We start from the raw sequence: 17,816 nt of genomic DNA, 5'->3' as shown, positions 1-17,816 counted from the left end.
GTTCCCTGCATCCCGCCCCGCCTCCTCCCTGGGAGCTCCACCTCCCAGAAGGCAAAGAGAACCGCACATGTGGCTGATTTTTCAGGGGAAACGGCGTTGCGCAAGCGCAGAGGGAGTAGTCCTAGCGTAGACTTTGAGGAGCGCTTGCGCACGGTTCCTCTAGCCCTGATCTCCCGATCCATCGGATTCCGGGCACGCCGCGCCTTTCTTACGTCACCACTACGCATGCGCTTTGGGAGGAGGCGTGAGCTTTGGGGAGACCGGCCGGAGGCGGGTCTTGGCCGAGGTCTAACGGCGCCTGCGCGGACGGGATCCCGACTGGAACATGGCGACTTGCGCTGAAATCCTGCGGAGCGAGTTCCCTGAAATTGACGGACAGGTCTTCGACTACGTGACGGGTGAGCGGAACCGAATCAACGCACTGGGGAATCGGAAATGGAAGTCATTAGGGGAAAGACTAAGGGAGGGCCGTGCCGGGGACCGCTCCTAGGCCTCTCCTCTGCGTGACCTCTTGTCCCGAGAACCGGTTAGGTTTGGAGCCCGGACTGAGGCCGTGGTTCGGGGACTAAAACTGCTTGTATGTCCACCCTACCCGCTCTCTTTCTCGGCCTGCCACGCCCGGACTAGGCGTCCTGCACAGCGGCAGTGCGGACTTCGAGTCTGTGGATGATCTGGTGGAAGCGGTGGGGGAACTGTTACAGGAGGTGTCCGGGGACAGCAAGGATGACGCGGGCATCAGGGCTGTGTGCCAGCGCATGTACAACACTCTGCGCTTGTAAGTGCCTGGGAAGGTGGGGGCGTGATGGGAGGGCGGACGGGGAGGAGACGAGCTGTAAGGGAAGAAGGTTTGATGGTCTTAGAGCTTTTTATTCGACTCCTGACTCTGTGCTTTCTGTTCCTACCTTCAAGGGCTGAGCCACAGACCCAGGGAAACAGCCAGGTGCTACTAGACGCCCCCATCCAGTTGTCAAAGATAACAGAAAACTACGGTGAGAGTGAGGGAAGATTGAACTAGTTGCCCTCTGTCCTTATCTCAGCTGTCCCCTGGAGCCCAGGATTCCTGGTACCCCTTTTCCACAGGGCAAGGTTGTAGAAGCTAGTTAATGTCTTTCCAGAGAGCAAAAGAGGCCATTGATGCAGGTAGTAGGATTGGACAGTTCTCTAAGCTCTTAGGTAGGGTAGGAAGAATATAGGTGTTACAAGTGGACAGACTTGGGTTTACTTCCCAATTTTGTGACTTCCTAACCAACTGCATGCTCTTTTAGGAGTTGCTTACCTGCCCCAGTCTCTATTGTCAATCTGGAAGGTGTTTTTTGGTTTTGTTTTGTTGTAGAGTGGAGAGAATGACAGCTGTTTTGGGATTGTAAGGCTTTCCTTTAAATGTCTATGTCTGTGCCTCTTTCATATTAGTTACTCAAAATGTTAGTTTCCCTTCCCTCAGGGAGAAGGTGACTGCTTTTCTTATCGCTTACAGACTGTGGCACCAAACTTCCAGGACTGCTAAAGAGGGAACAGTCCTCGGTGAGGAGGGGGAAGAAAGGGTGGGGACTGTGTCTGTGATGAGGGTGGGGAGTTGACTGTCTTTAAATATTGGAGTATTTTTCTGGGGAATTTCTGATTAAGTCTTTCCCTGGAAGCAGGGTAACTTAAGATGTTCTTTCTGAGGCTACAACCTAGGCTGAAACAGTTGTGTTTGGACCTTCAGACAGTGAATGCAAAGAAGCTAGAGAAGGCTGAGGCTCGACTGAAGGCAAAGCAGGAGAAGCGCTCTGAGAAGGACACACTCAAGACCAGCAGCCCTCTGTGAGTTTAGTACGAAGGGCTGAGAAGAGAACAGAGCAGTCTCTGTTGGGATGGAAGGGTGGCTGGGAGTGCTAAAAGCTGTCCATTTCTTCCTTTGAAAGAGTCTTAGAAGAGGCTTCAGCCAGCCAGGCAGGCAGCAGAAAGGAGAGTCGGTTGGAATCATCTGGCAAGAACAAATCCTATGATGTTCGAATTGAGAACTTTGATGTGTCTTTTGGCGATAGGTGAGGGAGTGGCAGTAGGAGGTGACGTTTTTTCTTTTTCCAATTAAAGGAGAATTTGGACAGATGAAACGGGGCTTAAAATAACACTAGGTTTGTGTTGTTAAACTTGCTGCGTACCTGTCTCTAGAGCAGCACCCTTTGTTTTCTTCCTGCTACCCCTCCAGGGTACTGCTGGCTGGAGCAGATGTGAACCTGGCGTGGGGCCGCCGCTATGGACTAGTGGGTCGAAATGGGCTGGGGAAGACAACACTCCTGAAGATGTTGGCCACTCGGAGCCTGCGGGTTCCTGCCCACATTTCCCTGCTGCACGTGGAGCAGGAGGTTGCTGGAGACGACACCCCTGCCCTGCAGAGTGTGCTAGAGAGCGACACCGTGAGAGAGGACCTTCTGCGGAGGGAGCGGGAGCTCAGCGCCCAGATTGCCACTGGCAGGTAAGGGCTCCAAAATAGGCAATAATCAGCAGCCCCACAGTTCTTCACAGAGTGCCTATCATACTGCCACAATCCATCCATAACTTGCATGCCCATGCTGGTAAGCAGAAGAGCTTAGAACTTGGCTCTGTGGATCTGTAAAGCCGTATTCCTGTCCTGGCAACAAGGCAGTCGGCGGCCTGCTTTTCAGCTACATAGGGTGCAGGACATTCCCCCGAGACTGCCTGCATTCAGGCTGAATGCTCTTCCTCCCATTCCCGCTCCAGGACTGAGGGCTCAGAAGCTGCACAGCTGGCAGAAATATATGCCAGATTGGAGGAGATTGAGGCTGACAAGGCACCTGCCAGGTATTTAAATTCTCCTTCCCTCCTTCGGATTTCACCTTTCCATTCCGTTACCTGTTCCAACTGGTTTCTTCGATATATTTACTTCTAGGGCATCAGTCATTCTTGCTGGACTTGGCTTTACCCCTAAAATGCAGCAGCAGCCCACCCGGTGAGTGGCCCTTGCCATTCTTGGTTATGAATACTATTGGCACTGCCTCTACCTGACCTGGTGAGCACCTACAGCTGATGTGATCCGTGTTTCTTTAGGGAGTTCTCAGGTGGTTGGAGGATGAGACTGGCCCTAGCCCGGGCCCTGTTTGCTAGGTGAGTCTCCTGGGCCTTGAGGGCCCCATGGATACTGTGGGAGGATCGGCCTTGGCTCATGGGAGGTCATGAGCTGCTGACCTAAAAACCTCAAGGCTTGCATTCTTTTCTATAGGCCAGATCTTCTGCTGTTGGATGGTGAGTTTGAAAAGGGCGCCCTGACTTTGGGGTGGGGAAGGATGGCAGCATCCAGGTTCTCTAGACTTCAATCCCAAATGTGTCCTCTCCAACTTTTCCAGAACCCACAAACATGCTGGATGTAAGGGCCATCCTGTGGCTGGAGAATTACCTGCAAGTGAGTGCCTGTAGGTGCTGGAGTAGGTCTAAGGAAGATCTGCCTCTAAGGCACCAGTGAGGGGGGGGGGGGGGGGGGGGGGGGGGGGGCGTGTTGGAAGTTGATTGCCCTCCCAAACTGGGCCTGCCATCCTGTGACCCCCCCCCAGACATGGCCCTCTACAATTCTGGTTGTCTCCCACGACCGCAACTTCCTGAATGCCATAGCCACAGACATCATTCACCTGCACAGCCAGCGGCTCGATGGCTACCGGGGAGACTTTGAGACCTTCATCAAGAGCAAGCAGGAGCGGCTGCTCAACCAGCAGCGTGAATATGAGGCACAACAGCAGTATCGCCAGCATATCCAGGTGTGGGGGCAGACAGGGCTGGGGGCCCGTGGGTATTAGAGTTTGCAGGAATGAGGGAGCCTGATCAGTGTCTGCACTCATCCACTCATAGGTTTTCATTGACCGGTTTCGCTACAACGCCAACAGAGCTTCTCAAGTGCAGAGTAAACTCAAGATGCTGGAGAAGCTGTGAGTACAATGCCCTTGACTAGACCCTGAGTCTTGTTCCCTTAAATTTTTCCCTCATTTTGCTCTCCAATTCTAGGTCTCCCATTTTTTAGAAACCAACTTTAATCTCCTCTCCAACAGGAAAGCAGAATATTTTACACTGCTGTTGTAAATTAGTTTTGTCCCCATAGGCCTGGGCAACCCGTAATTCCTTTTCTGTGTCTAATATATTTGCTTATTCTGGATATTTTATTTTATTTATTTTTTAATTTTTTTTTAATGTTTTGTTTATTTTTGAGAGAGAGAGATAGAGACAGCATGAGCAGGGGAGGGTCAGAGAGAGAGGGAGGCACAGAATCCGAAGACAGGCTCCAGGCTCTGAGCTAGCTGTCAGCACAGAGCCCAACATGGGGCTCGAACCCACGACTGCAAGATCATGACCTGAGCTGAAGTCAGACGCTTAACCAACTAAGTCACCCAGGCGCCCCTTAATGTTTATTTTTGAGAGAAAGAGACACAGCATGAGCAGGGGAGGGGCAGAGAATGAGGGAGACACAGTATCTGAAACAGGCTCCAGGCTCTACGCTATCAGCACAGCCTGATGTGGGACTCGAACCTATGAACTGTGAGATCATGAACTGAGCCAAAGTCGGAAGCTTAACTGACTGAGCCACCCAGGTGCCCCTGGATATTTTATATAAATGAAATAACAGGTGATGTTTTGTGTCTGGCTTATTTCACTTAGCGCAATGTTTTTGAGGTTCATTTGTGTTGTAGCATGAATCAGTGTTGTCTGCTTTTCAATGACCGGATAATATTTCGTTGTAAGGCTCTACTGCATTTTGTTCATTGATTTATCAGTTGGGGGGTTTTGGAAGTATTTCTGGTTTTGGCTCTTAGGAATAACAGTGCTCTAAACGTTTGTGTAAAGTTTTCATATGGGCATGTGTTTTCTATTCTCTTGGGTATATTACCTCAGAGTGGAGTTGCTGGGTTACAAGATAATTCTATGTTTAACTTTTTTGAGGAACTGCCAAACTGTTTTCTAAAGCAGCTGTACCGTTTTATATTTCTACCAGCAACGTATGAGGGTTTCAACTTCTCTACATCCTTGCCAGTACTTGTTATCTGTCTTTTTAATTTTGGTCATCATAGTGGGTGTGAGTAACAGCTCACTGTGTGGTTTTGATTTGCATTTCTTTAATGACTAACGGTATTGAACATTGGGGGTTTAATAGCAACCTTTCTAGAGGTGCTGGTGGCAGAAGGTAGTCTAAAATCAAAGGCTTAGGTTTTTGTGACATGAAATATTTATCATGATGTATTAACTGGAAGACCAAAAATCTACAGAAAGGGATATTGTGAACTGGAAGAAGGTACCCTAAAATAAGAATGGGGTTGAGGTGTCTGGGTGGCTCCATCGATTAGGTATCCAACTTTGGCTCAGGTCATGATCTCACAGTTTGTGAGTTCGAGCCCTGCGTTGGATTCTGTGCTGATGGCTTTGAGCCTGCTGTGGATTCTGTGTTTCCCTCTCTCTCCTCCCTCCCTCTTTCCCTGCCCCTTCCCCTTCTCCACTTGTCTCTCTCTCTCAAAAATAAATGAACAATGGGGCACCTGGGTAGCTCAGTCGCTTGAGCATCCGACTTCAGCTCAGGTCATGATCTCACAGTTCATGGGTTTGAGCCCCGCATCAGGCTCTGTGCTGACAGCTAGCTCAGAGCCTGGAGCCTTTTTCAGATTCTGTGTCTCCCTCTCTCTGACCCTCCTCTGCTCACACTGTCTCTCTCTTTCTCAGAAATAAATTTAAAAAACATTAAAAAAATTTTTTTGAAAAAATGAACATAAAAAAATTTTTTTAAGTTTAAAATAAGAATGGGTTCTGGATGGTAGAAGTATAAGATTTTTCTAAGTTTTCTCTGAACATCTATTACTTGTGTAGTAAGAGCAAAGTTATTTTTTAAAGCCATAAATCTAGTCTGCCTGCCCCCTCTTTCCTCAGACCAGAACTGAAACCTGTGGACAAGGAGTTGGAGGTGGTGATGAAGTGAGTGCCGGGCCAAGGGGCTGGTTGGGAGCTCTTGTTTCTGGCCACCTCCGTGTTCCTCACTACCACCTCCTGCAGGTTCCCTGATGGGTTTGAGAAGTTCTCACCACCAGTTCTACAACTAGATGAGGTGGATTTCTACTATGATCCTAAACATGTCATCTTCAGCCGTCTGTCTGTCTCTGCTGATCTCGAGTCCCGCATTTGTGTGGTATGATTGCTGTTTCTCTGTTCTGTGAGCTGGGACTCTCCCACCCCATCACGTGGTGTGGATTGGCCCAGATCATCTGGCTGCAAAGGGAAGTGATATACAGGAGCAGGGGTGGGCCTGGGCCAAGGACTTTGCTCTACTTCCCTACAGAGATAGAAAGGCTGGTTGTGGTATTTTATGAATACTAAGAGCAAGACTTTATCTGACTAGTCTTAGCTCTGAGTTTTCTCAAACCATGGAACATGGAAGAGAGATCAGATCTCAGGTATTGACTCTGCCTATTGCTAGCTTGGTAACAAAGAGGAGATAACACCTACCTCGATCAGTTATTGGCAGGATTAAATCCCCTGCAGTTAGTAGGTATTCAGGTGTCAGTTCCCTTTATATCTTTACTAGTTCCTTCATCTTTCTGTAGAGTTCCTTAATATTTTTTTTTAGTTATTGAAGGAATCATTGATCAGAACCAGTTCTTATCTCCTTCCCTTCGGTGTCCCACACATGTCCACTCTTTAACATTCCGTGGTTCTTTTTACAGGTTGGGGAGAATGGTGCTGGTAAGTCTACCATGCTGAAGCTGCTTATGGGGGATCTGGCGCCTGTCCGGGGCATCAGACATGCTCACAGGTAAAGCCCCCACTCCCCAACTGTTCCTATACTGTAGCTACACCCCTTTATGGTCACTGCCTTCCATCCCCTCTTTCTACCTTCATTTCTGCCTGTAGGAATCTGAAGATTGGCTATTTCAGCCAGCACCATGTGGAGCAGCTGGACCTGAATGTCAGTGCTGTCGAACTGCTGGCACGCAAGTTTCCCGGTACCTTAGGGATTTGAGTCCAGAAAAGAGGTGACCCCTACAGCTAGGCCTATCTTGGGGTGGGATGCTGAGCAGCAAGCCCCGAGTCTAAGTATAAGGACATGGGCATTTGGAGGTAGGGCTGAGGGGAGGGTGAAGAGAGGAGGTTGGGTCAAGAACCCACTTGATGGGTGAGGCCTATTTCAGGGCGGCCTGAGGAAGAGTATCGTCACCAGCTGGGCCGATATGGCATCTCTGGAGAACTGGCTGTGCGCCCTGTTGCCAGCTTGTCTGGGGGCCAGAAGAGTCGGGTAGCCTTTGCTCAGATGACCATGCCCTGGTGAGCTCTTGCCTTCCCCTCTACCCAAGTAGAAAATGTTTATCTTGTCTTCATATCAGAGGAGTTCATTTTCTCCCAACCCTCATAACTACCCACCTTCCTGGGTACTGCCTTCTAGCCCCAACTTCTACATTCTGGATGAACCTACAAACCACCTGGATATGGAGACGATTGAGGCCCTCGGCCGTGCTCTCAATAATTTCAGGGTGAGTGTGCCTTCTTGCTGCCCACTCCTCCTTAAGTGCCAGCCCCCCAGAGGGCCCCCCTTAGGGCCCCCCTGAGTGCCTCCTGGTCTCCTCTCTTTCAGGGTGGTGTGATTTTGGTGTCCCACGATGAGCGCTTCATCCGGCTGGTGTGCCGGGAGTTGTGGGTGTGCGAAGGCGGCGGTGTCACCCGGGTTGAGGGGGGGTTTGACCAGTATCGCGCCCTTCTCCAAGAACAGTTCCGCCGTGAGGGCTTCCTCTAGGGTCACCAGGCTGAGGACTGTGCCCAGGACATGGACTGGTCTCTCAGACCCCTGGGCCGTGATGTAGACAACCATCTCCAAACCACGGACTTCCCCCGACTTTGGGGACAGCCTTATTTCCAAATCTCCTTTTAACTGGAGCATCCTCTGCACAACCCAGGAAGCCCCATCTAAGTATCTATGAGGACTGGTCTTCAAGGGAAGGGGTGGGAGGGTGCCCTCTGGTTATAGAGCACCCCAACTGCCCCAGCTCCGACTGGGCCCAAGTGGCTGCTGTGTAAATTAAATGTCCCCCTGCGTCTCCCTGGCCTCATCTCTGCTGCTCATTGGCAGGGCTGCAGCGCTTGCCCACTGTTAAGGGGTGTGGGCTTTGTGGTTTGGGCTTTTCGTGTAATGCTTGTATCAGCCACATGGCCGAGTCCATGGCAGCACCAGTCTTGCTCTGGAAGGAGGTGTCATTAAAGCCACTGGGGCTCGGAGGTCACCTGCCTTACTTTGGGTGGGCTGAGCTGGCAGAATGAAGGGCAGTGTGTTACATCACTGGAGTGCTATTCCCTATAGCCTGGGCTCAGCCTCAGTCGAAGGGGGCTTGGTTTGTGCCGCCTCAGTCTTACTGCTTGGAGGAGTGAACTGATTGTGTAAGCCAGCCTCCAGCATGGTTTGTCAGCTGCTTAGTCCAACAGTCTCGAATTTAGGCTCACCCTGCCTCTCTGATCTGGATCCTCAGATGGCGCTGAAGAGAAACCGAGAAACAAAGTTTGTCCCATTTTGCTTGGGTGGCTTCATGTTCTTTAATTTCTCTCAAACCGTGTAGGAGGGGCCTGGGGCATCAAATGGAAAGAAACAGCACTTTGTTTTTAAATTATGCAGTCTCAGGAGAGCAGCTGTTAAACAGAGTAGTATGACTTATAAATACTGTTTCTTGAGGACTCTGCTTCCATATGCAATTGTTAGAAGACACTAAAGTAGGAATTTTGCTTTCCTCAAGGACAACGGAGAAACCAGAGTCAACAGAAGGAACTTGTTGACTTCATGGAGAATTGTAGTCACAGGCTCAACCTAAGATTTTTAGCCCCTGCGGCTATTGTGGTATGAAGGTGACTGGACGGAAAGAGCCTGTTTTGGGGAAAAGGAGAATGAAGTCAAGAAGGCTTTGTTTACTACACAGCAGGTGCTGATGGACTCAGGAAGCTGGCCAAAGGGCCATCAGTCAGCCAGCCTCCTCAGCCTCCCTCCCTCTTAGAAGTCCAGAAGTGTCCCAGCCACTCCTGTGGCCATGTGTGCCATTGAAGTCATGAGAGCCTTCTCACAGTCCCCACCACACTTCCCACGCTCAGGCCTGCAAGGGAGCCAGTTCGGGGGCTCTGTGGTATAGGTTCTGTGCCTGCCTTTTGGCCAGACTCTCAGCCCCTTCACCCCTCACTAATTTGTGAATCCCTGTAGGAGTCCTCAATGTCTGAGTCAGTGAGAATGCAGCTGAAGAGTTCTGTGACACAGTCTGCTTCTTTGGAGGTGCTTTGTGTACAGAGAGCAGAGGCATCAGAGTTGGGCCTGAGATCAAGTCCCAGCTCCGTCCCCAGCAATAGAAGGGGCCACCAGTATTAGCTGGGTAACCACAGCAAATCACCACCTTTTTGAACACTTTCCTACATGGTTTATAGGATTGTTGTGAGGTTTAGATGGCAGGCATGTAACATATAAGCACTCAGAAAGTGATTCTTGGGTGAGCTGTCTATGATTTGCAGACTATTATTTGGGAAAAGAAATTTTCTCTTGAGAGGCTCCAGAGGTAGACCAGTTTGGGCTCAAAGGAAAGAAAACTTATTGAATAGCTCAGGCTGCTTTCTGGGAGTGAGTTCCCGGTCTCAGACTGTTCCGCCCTGCCAGGCTGTGGAGAAGGCCTCTGAGGAAGGAGCCAGCACTAGATAGTCTCTAGGCTGGCTTCCAGTTTTAGAATTCCATGCAAGAAATGTGAATGAAGAGCTTTTATATATGACAATATAAGTTTGTGCTGCAGGACTTCAGAAACACAGCATGAATGAATTGCAGCAGCTGAGAAAGATCCCACGACAAGTGTGTATGGTGAACTTGTGGAAATTAGGGGAGGTGAGTTGGCAGAAGACGATGATCTTGAGGGATGGAAAATGCAGCACAATCAACCATCTCCACTCCACAGGGCAGAGGGGAAGGTGACACAAAAGACTGCCCTTGATCACTCCAGATAATCCATTATGGCAGCCAACCCTTTCATGCTATGGAGACCCTATCTAACCCCCGCCATTGGAAAGCTGGTCCTTCCCACAGCTGCTGATGGTGGAGCTGCCCTGCTGACATCAAGCCTTTAAAGCAATCCAGGGCCGGCCAGTGTGAAAGACCTCAGTCTGCAGGGTCTTCATTGAAATCCTGGCCTCCCTGCTTCTGGCCTTACCATACTCCCCAGTGCCTTCCCAGACAACCTGGTTGGTCACCAATGGACCTGGTTGCAGTGGGTCTCCCTGTACCAATCTACATGACCCTCCAAGATGCCAGTCACAGAATTATTTCTTCCAATGTGATACTGCTATCTTGAGATTTGTTAGACATTTTGCTAAGCTTTCACTAGTTTCCAGGTAAATTTTAGCAAAGAATACGAGAGAACGTACCATTTACCCTGCCTGGCCATGCCCCAGCCTGATCTGTCCTTTTGGTTCAGAACATCTTACTAGGAAACACTCCCCAGGCCTGGGTCTGGTCCATCCACAAATGCGAACCAAACACCACGCTGGTGTCAAAGCGCCATTGCTCTATTATCAGCCCAAACACGCAGACTAGATGTCCCAGCCTGAGCCAGGTAGCAGGCAGGCTAGCGGGGTAGGTCCATAACCTGACTGAGGGCTGGGAGGGTTTTCAAACCTGTAGTGATGGACTCTGCTTCAACCCTGCCTTCCTCAAAGTGGGTTTCCTTGGCACCGTGTGCTTCCCCCAGTGTAAGCCATATGCTGTGAAGATTGTAGTTCCTGGTTTGCCTTGACATCCTTGAAGGCCAGGCCATGACTTGCTCATTTTTGCATCTCCTGTGTCTGTCAGGTTGGCTTCCCTGGGAAGCAGCTGGAGATCAGTTGACCCCTGGGATCAACCTCAGAGAGCAGAGAGAGAAGCCGAGCAGTGATGCAGGCGCAGTGAAAGGCTCAACCAGGCCCACATTCCGGAGCTGGGATAGCCCTGCAGAGTTGGCCTAAGCAGAGGCAACGGGTTCAGCCTTTACCCTGCTGAGTGATTAGTCCTTAGATGCCAGCTGCTACGGGAAAGAGTTGTGAGGTTCGGAAAGGAAGTTTTCTTCAGATGAGGTAATCATCCTCAGGAGCTGATAAGCTGAGGCCTTTCTGCCATCAATACTCGGCAGCTAGGACAAGTTCTTCACTCCTGAAGGGGGTTCTGGGTAGCCCATCATAGCATCCACTACAGTGCCTTCCAATTAATAGGTGCTCAGTTAAAATACTTAAGTGACTACTTGGGAAAAAACAATTTGAGAAAAAGTAGAGAATGACAGAAGAGGAGAGAGCATAGGCAAGATGACCAGCAGGGAGGCCATGACCCAAACCCAACCTAAGGACATGGAGTCGGGATGATTCAGGCAGAGGTACGACCAGGGAGGGTAGTGTGCAGACTCAGCAAGGGGTTTTGAGCTCAGCCCAAATGAGGGGGCGCTCCTTTTTCTGGGCCTGAGTCTTGAAATAAGTGAAATGAGAACTTTGGGACATTAAGGGGTTAAAAGACATACTTGTTTTTCAACTTTCCCTTGTTCCTCCTTTCAACACAATGCTAAGGAAATAACAGTAAATATTTATTGGGGTCTTGTGTAACAGGCACCATTGTAAGTGCTACACCTGCACTAATGCAGTCCTCACAACCCTGTGAACTGGCATAGTTGTCATCCCCACTTTACAGATAAGGAAACAGAGTTGACCGTGGGTGTCCGGGCTGGGATTCAGGCCAGGTGGGCTCTAGACCTCCGCTTTAACTGCTGCACTGCTGCCACTTAGCTCCTACTGTGTGACATACTTAATCCCAACGCTTAAAACTCATCATTAATTGCATAGGACAGGAGAGGGGGGAGGTTTGAACAAGCTTCTCCCCGGAGGGCAAGCCGGAGAAGGAGTACCTGGCACAATGGCTGACGTGCTAGGTGCTCAGTGAATCCTTAAGAAATCCCAGAATATATGATACAGTGGAAAGTCATGCCCTGGGGTTAGTCCAGCTCTTTCTTCCACTAATGGCATCTCGGGCAAGTCAGCCTCTCCGGGGTAGATTATCCTTTTCCATAAAATGGGCATACTGAAGTTTGTCCCGCCTGCTTCTTCGGGTAGTTGGAAGCATTAATTGGAACAAGGTCTTGTGGGTGTTTGGGTGGCTCAGCTAAGCTTCTGACTCTTGACTTAAGCTCAGGTCATGATCTTACAGTTTATGAGTTTGAGCTCCTCAGGCCCTGTGCTGACAGTGTAGAGCCTACTTAGGATTCTTCCTCCTTCTCGGCCCCTCCCCCGCTCATATTCTCTCTCTCTCTTCTCTCTCTCTCTCCTCTCTATCTCTCTCTCTCTCACTAAAACAGAAACAAGGTCTTGTGCAAACAATATTTTTTATAAACTAAAGTGCTATGGCTCAGTTCGTGGAAGAAATGATGCAGCAAGCAGCCTAAACCTCTGGAGACAGACTCACACAAATGCTCAGGGCCATCATCAAGATGTCACCCCAGAAGGGCCACCCCACAGCCCTCATCTGCTGAGCACATCAGAAAGCACGAGTGCAGGAATGCACCATGAGACTGCCTAGCCCTCGCTGAGTTACACAGGGTTGGACAGAAATCACCATGTAATTTAAGTCCATTATAATATGTATACGGCATGCCATGTCGGTAATTCTAGGTTTCTGGTTTCTTTATGTTGAATAAATGGGTGGTTTGGAAGTAGTTTCTGCTTTACTGTATATAGAGAGGCCTTTGAAACCCTAAATTAGAGTACATAAATATTTGTCCACCGACACTATAGCATTTTTAACGCTGAGGAATGCTTCACGAATATTCTCTTTTGGTCTAATCTTCTCACCTTGTGTTAAATGGCTGCTGAGTTATTCCCATTTTATGAAACAGGAGCTTAAAGCAGGTGTCAAGGGTTTTGTTTAGGTTCACATACCTCTTTTTGTGCAGAGAGAGGACAAGAACCAAAGTATGTGCGTTTCCAGCCTTGCCTCATCTCTCCAGGTCAGCTGTTCTCAGCTTTGCTCCACAGCAGTTTGTACAGAGGGTGACATTCTCCTGAGCACGCACGCCCAGCGTCAGGAACCCTTCTCTCCTTTTAGGAAAATATTTGAACCTGGAAGGAGGGTGAGTGCTTGTGGGTCTGATTTGTTTTAATTTGTGTATTAGGGAGCCAGCTCTAGAATCAGAAAGAACTGCATTTGAGTCTGGATTCTATTATTGAATGGCTATGTCACCGTGGCAAATGAAGACTCTCCGTGCCTCAGTTTCCTGATCTATAAAATGGGAACAATAATGGTCCTTATATTGTAGCTTCATTGTATTAAATAATAGAAGCAAAATTTTCATCATGGGCCCACTGGTTCCATAAATGTTAGCCATTATGACACCTAGTGTTTGTTGTGACCTTCACTGCTTTACTGATTTTAGTGAGGTAATATTTATGATGCTCTGGGGCTGAAAACCACTGTATTTAGTCGTGGTGCATCAACCAAAATGACAGATACCAACACTTCGAACTTTGTATCCTTGGGCCTGGAAGGGACCCCTTCTTGGATTCTTCTCTCACTGCAAAGACTTTTCCTTAGATTCTTACACACACACACACACACACACACACACACACACACACACACGTGTGCACACATGCTTCTCTTGTTCTTTCTGGATGTTCTATATTCAGTCTATTCCAACTCAATAGTTTGTTCCAAGTTGAGAATTTTCCATCAGAGGAGTCTAGGTTTTTCTTGAGTACTGCTGACCTTTGAGTATAGTCATTCTGACCCTTCTCACCTCCAAAGATTTTTCCTCTTCCTTTTCCATGAATGCTACAATCAGAACAAAAGTATGGCACACCCAGGATTTGGAAGTAGAGTTATCTTAGAATAAAACTAGTAAGAACTAGTGAACAATGGTTGAAATATAGAAGTCATACAAGAAATTGTACATTGTGGTTTGGTGTCAGGGTTGGGATACATTTTTTTTTTAAGTTTACTTTGAGAGAAAAGAGAGAGTAGGGGTAGAGCAAAGAGAGGGAGAGGGAGGGGGGAGAGAGAATCCTAAACAGGCTCTGGCTGGCAGCATGCAGCCCAACACAGGGCTTGATCCCAGAACCCTGGGATCATGATCTGAGCCAAAATCAAGAGTTTAATGTTTTATTTATTTCTGAGAGACAGAGAGAGCGTGAGCAGGAGAGGGTCAGCGAGAGAGGGAGACACAATCTGAAGCAGGCTCCAGGCTCTGAGCTAGCTGTCAGCACAGAGCCCAACGTGGGGCTCGAACTCACAAACCGTGAGATCATGACCTGAACCGAAGTCGGACGCTCAACCGACTCAGCCACCCAGGTGCCCCAAGAGTCAGACACTTAATCTCTAAGCCACCCAGGTGCCCTGGGTTGGGGACAGACTTAAGAACCATCAGGTAAATGAGACACAATTAGCCAAAGAAGAATAAGTGACTGGAACAATACATGAAATGTGATTGGAATCAAGAATCCCGGGACCCTGCAACGGAGGGGAGAGAATATGCGAGACCAAGCATTGTCACTGAGTCCCCAGAACTGTCGGGAGCTGGCAAACTCTATCTGGTGACTTGACTTTTCAGCAGGTCTTGCGTTCAGAGGCCCTGGATGCCCTAGTCCATCAGAGCTTGATACCAAAGGCCCCAGAACCTCATCCACTACTTCCTCCACTCCATTCCACCTTCCTCTGGATTCATTGGCTTGTGACTTGGCTTGTGCGACCTTTCTTACCTGGAGAACACATACTAACCAGAAAGCTGGAGTTTCAGGTCTCCTGTCAGTTGCATTTCTAATGACAAATTAATAACCTGAACTCTGGTTTATATGTCAGTCTCTTCTGAGTTTCAACACTGTAGCTTTATCCAACAATAATAATATACTTAAAAAATTTTTTTTGATATTTATTTTTGAGAGAGAACAAGCAGGGGAGGGGTAGAGAGAAGGAGACATGAAATCCAAAGCAGGCTTCAGACTCTGAGCTGTCAGCACAGAGCCTGATGCAGGGCTCAAACTCACGAATTATGAGATCATAACATGAGCCTAAGTCAGAGACTTAACTAATTGAGCCACCCAGGTGCCCCTAACAATAATAATATACTAAACACCATGTACCAAGCATCATTCTAAGCATTTTACAAGTATTGACTAATCCTCACAACAAAGTGAGGTGTGGATTATCCTTTTAAGTGAGAAAACAGAGGGGCGACTGGGTGGCTTAGTCAATTAAGCGTCCGACTTCAGTTCAGGTCATGATCTCGTGGTTCTTGAGTTTGAGCCCCGCATTGGGATGTTGTTGACAGCTCAGAGCCTGGAGCCTGCTTCAGATTCTGTATCTCCCTCTCTCTGCCCCTCCCCCACTCGCACTGTGTCTCTGTCTCTGAAAAATGAATAAACCTTAAAAAAATTTTTTTTAAATAAGCGAGAATATGGAGGCCCAGAAAAAAACCTAAAAAGCTAAAGAAAACTTGCTCGGGTCTAGCCACTTGTGGGACTCTTAGCTGGGCTTGCACTAAGGTCACAGTGAGCCCAAAGCTCCAGCTTGGCCGCTCTAGTGCAGCAAGGTGGCTCGACCATTAACATTTAGTACCTGAGGGGGTGAGGAGCAGCAATCTGCTGTGCTGACCTCAGTAAGTCCCGGGGCCCTGGGAAAGCCACCTGCATCTGAGCAGCCTGCCAACCGACATGGGCTGTAGTGCCGTGTTTTAAAAGATTGTATGAAACCTAATTTGTTGCATAATTATTTTCCCATTAAAATTCAATCAAAACATAATATGGTTCTAATCACAGTTTCTGATCAGCCTTAAATAATCACAATTGGGGCACCTGGGTGGCTCAGTCCGTTGGGCATCCAACTTCGGCTCAGGTCATGATCTCATGGTTCGTGGGTTTGAGCCCTGCATCGGGCTCTGTGCTGACAGCCAGCTCAGAGCCTAGAGTCTGTTTTGGATTCTGTGTCTGCCTCTCTCTCTGACCCTCCCTTGCTTGCGCTGTCTCTCTCTTTCAGAAATAAATATAACATTTAAAAAAAATTTTTTTTAAATAATCACAATTGCCCACCCAAGTTATCTGATTCCAGAGCAAGAAAAGTAACACTGTTTTATTTAGCTTGACTACTCTTCAGGGATGTCTCTAGTCCCATCTTACTGTCTTCTCAGACTCTGCTGGGGTTTTAGTACCCTGGGAAATGTTGGATTGTACCTCTCTGAACCTTATCTACTTCACCTAGAATGATCTGGGTACATGTATGCTAGGACTCTATGCCTCGCTGGTGTGCTTACAAAGGGAAAGTTAGGAAGGTTTGGTCTGGGGTGTTTGGGTATCCAAGGAAACAGCATTCCACCTGACTTGACATTTACCAAATAGCTAACCCTAAGAGTTAGTCTTCTCCCGTATAAAATGGGTATGCCAGGGGCACCTCAGTGGCTCAGTTGGCTAAGTGTCTGACTTCAGCTCAGGTCATGATCTCGTGGTCAGTGAGTTCAAGCCCCGTGTCAGGCTCCATGCTGACAGCTTGAGGTTGGAGCCCACTTTGGATTTTATGTCTCCTTCTCTCTCTGCCCCTCCCCTGCTTGCACTCTGTCTGTCTGTCTCTCTCTCTGTCTGTCTCTCTCTCTCTCAAAAATAACATTAAAAAAAAATGAAATTCGAAATAGGTATGCCAATTGCCTGTCCTTGAGCTGATTTCCTCAGTATTCTGATATGAGCACTGTCCAGAAGTGAAGCTCAGAGAGGCCCGCTCAACAACTGGAGGGCTCTTCACAGAACAACTTCCACACGCATTCGTGGGTGTGTGCAGCACTCACTCTCTAGGGAGGGTCTGTGTGGGAGCAACCAGCTCAGGTCCAAACAGACCCACAGAAAACAACTCATGGAGGTAACCCCAGGGTGGCCCCCTAAGAACTGGGAAATGAAGGTGTAAACTGCCTTCTGAGAATGGAACTGAATGATCAGCTTCTAATGGGCTAGAGAGAGGTCATAGACTGATCCAAACTGCCTAAAGGAAGGATGTATCAACCCACAGTGCCCATCCAAGCACCACTCAGAAGGGTGGCCTGGCGGCTGCTCCAAGTCCCAAAACTAATAGGAGACCCTTTCCTGTGGAAATGAACGGGTGGAGTCAACTGAGCCAGGGCCATCAAAGTTCTGATCACAGTGCCACCCCCCTTGTTTTGATTCCGTGTTCATTGAAGTGACCCCTTGAATGTCTCACTCCCCTGAGCAAGATGTGGCCAAAACTGCTGCCTTCCCTGCCCCGCTTTCAGCTCAGTGCCTCAGGCCAAGTTCTCTAACCTCTCAGAGGACAATTCTTCTCTGGATGAGATGGGAGGATAATTTGCTTAAGATCGTTGAAAATATCAGGGCCACAGCCTGGCTCGTTTGGAAGAGCATGCAGATTAAAACAAAAACAAACAAAAAACAAAACACGTGAATCACCTGGGTGGCTCAGTCTGTTAAGCAGCTGACTCTTGATTTCGGCTCAGGTCATGATCTCACGGGTTCATGACTTAGAGCCCCACATTGGGATCCCTGCTTGGGATTCTCTCTCTCCCTCTTTCTCTACCCCTTCCCTGTTTGCTCTTTCTCTCTCAAAATAAATTTTAAAAAAAATTTTTTTTAACAGGTTAAAAAAAAATCACTGAAAACATTAAGAAAATTAACATCCCTGGGCTTGGAGGAACGCCTAAGGAGGGTGAGTTCTGTTAAATGAGGAATCCTAGAGAACAGAGCTATATGGCTTTGCCAAATGAAGTGGGAACATTGGATTTGGGGTGTCACCGGGGAAGGAGGGCAAGAGAAGACATGCATGT

At 48.4% G+C, this 17,816-nt stretch overlaps 1 protein-coding gene across 1 annotated transcript; it reads left to right on the top strand.

Annotated features, from left to right (window-relative positions):
• Positions 1-214: 214 nt before the first annotated feature.
• On the top strand, positions 215-8,526 carry ABCF3 (ATP binding cassette subfamily F member 3). Its single transcript, XM_039241716.1, has 21 exons — positions 215-398; positions 628-775; positions 910-989; positions 1,475-1,521; positions 1,706-1,803; positions 1,905-2,027; positions 2,192-2,458; positions 2,725-2,805; positions 2,894-2,953; positions 3,052-3,108; positions 3,224-3,246; positions 3,348-3,403; positions 3,552-3,752; positions 3,844-3,920; positions 5,902-5,946; positions 6,025-6,157; positions 6,693-6,781; positions 6,880-6,971; positions 7,158-7,290; positions 7,409-7,496; positions 7,598-8,526. The coding sequence occupies exons 1-21, from the start codon at positions 326-328 to the stop codon at positions 7,754-7,756; spliced, it is 2,130 nt and encodes a 709-aa protein (XP_039097647.1). The 5' UTR covers positions 215-325; the 3' UTR covers positions 7,757-8,526.
• The last annotated feature ends 9,290 nt before the right edge of the window (positions 8,527-17,816 follow it).

This window comes from Hyaena hyaena, unplaced genomic scaffold, assembly GCF_003009895.1.
Source record: "Hyaena hyaena isolate Hyena2069 unplaced genomic scaffold, ASM300989v1 scaffold_199, whole genome shotgun sequence".
NCBI lineage: Eukaryota > Metazoa > Chordata > Mammalia > Carnivora > Hyaenidae > Hyaena > Hyaena hyaena.
The sequence above is the reverse complement of the archived record's forward strand: the minus strand, read 5'-3'. Positions and strand labels throughout refer to the sequence as shown.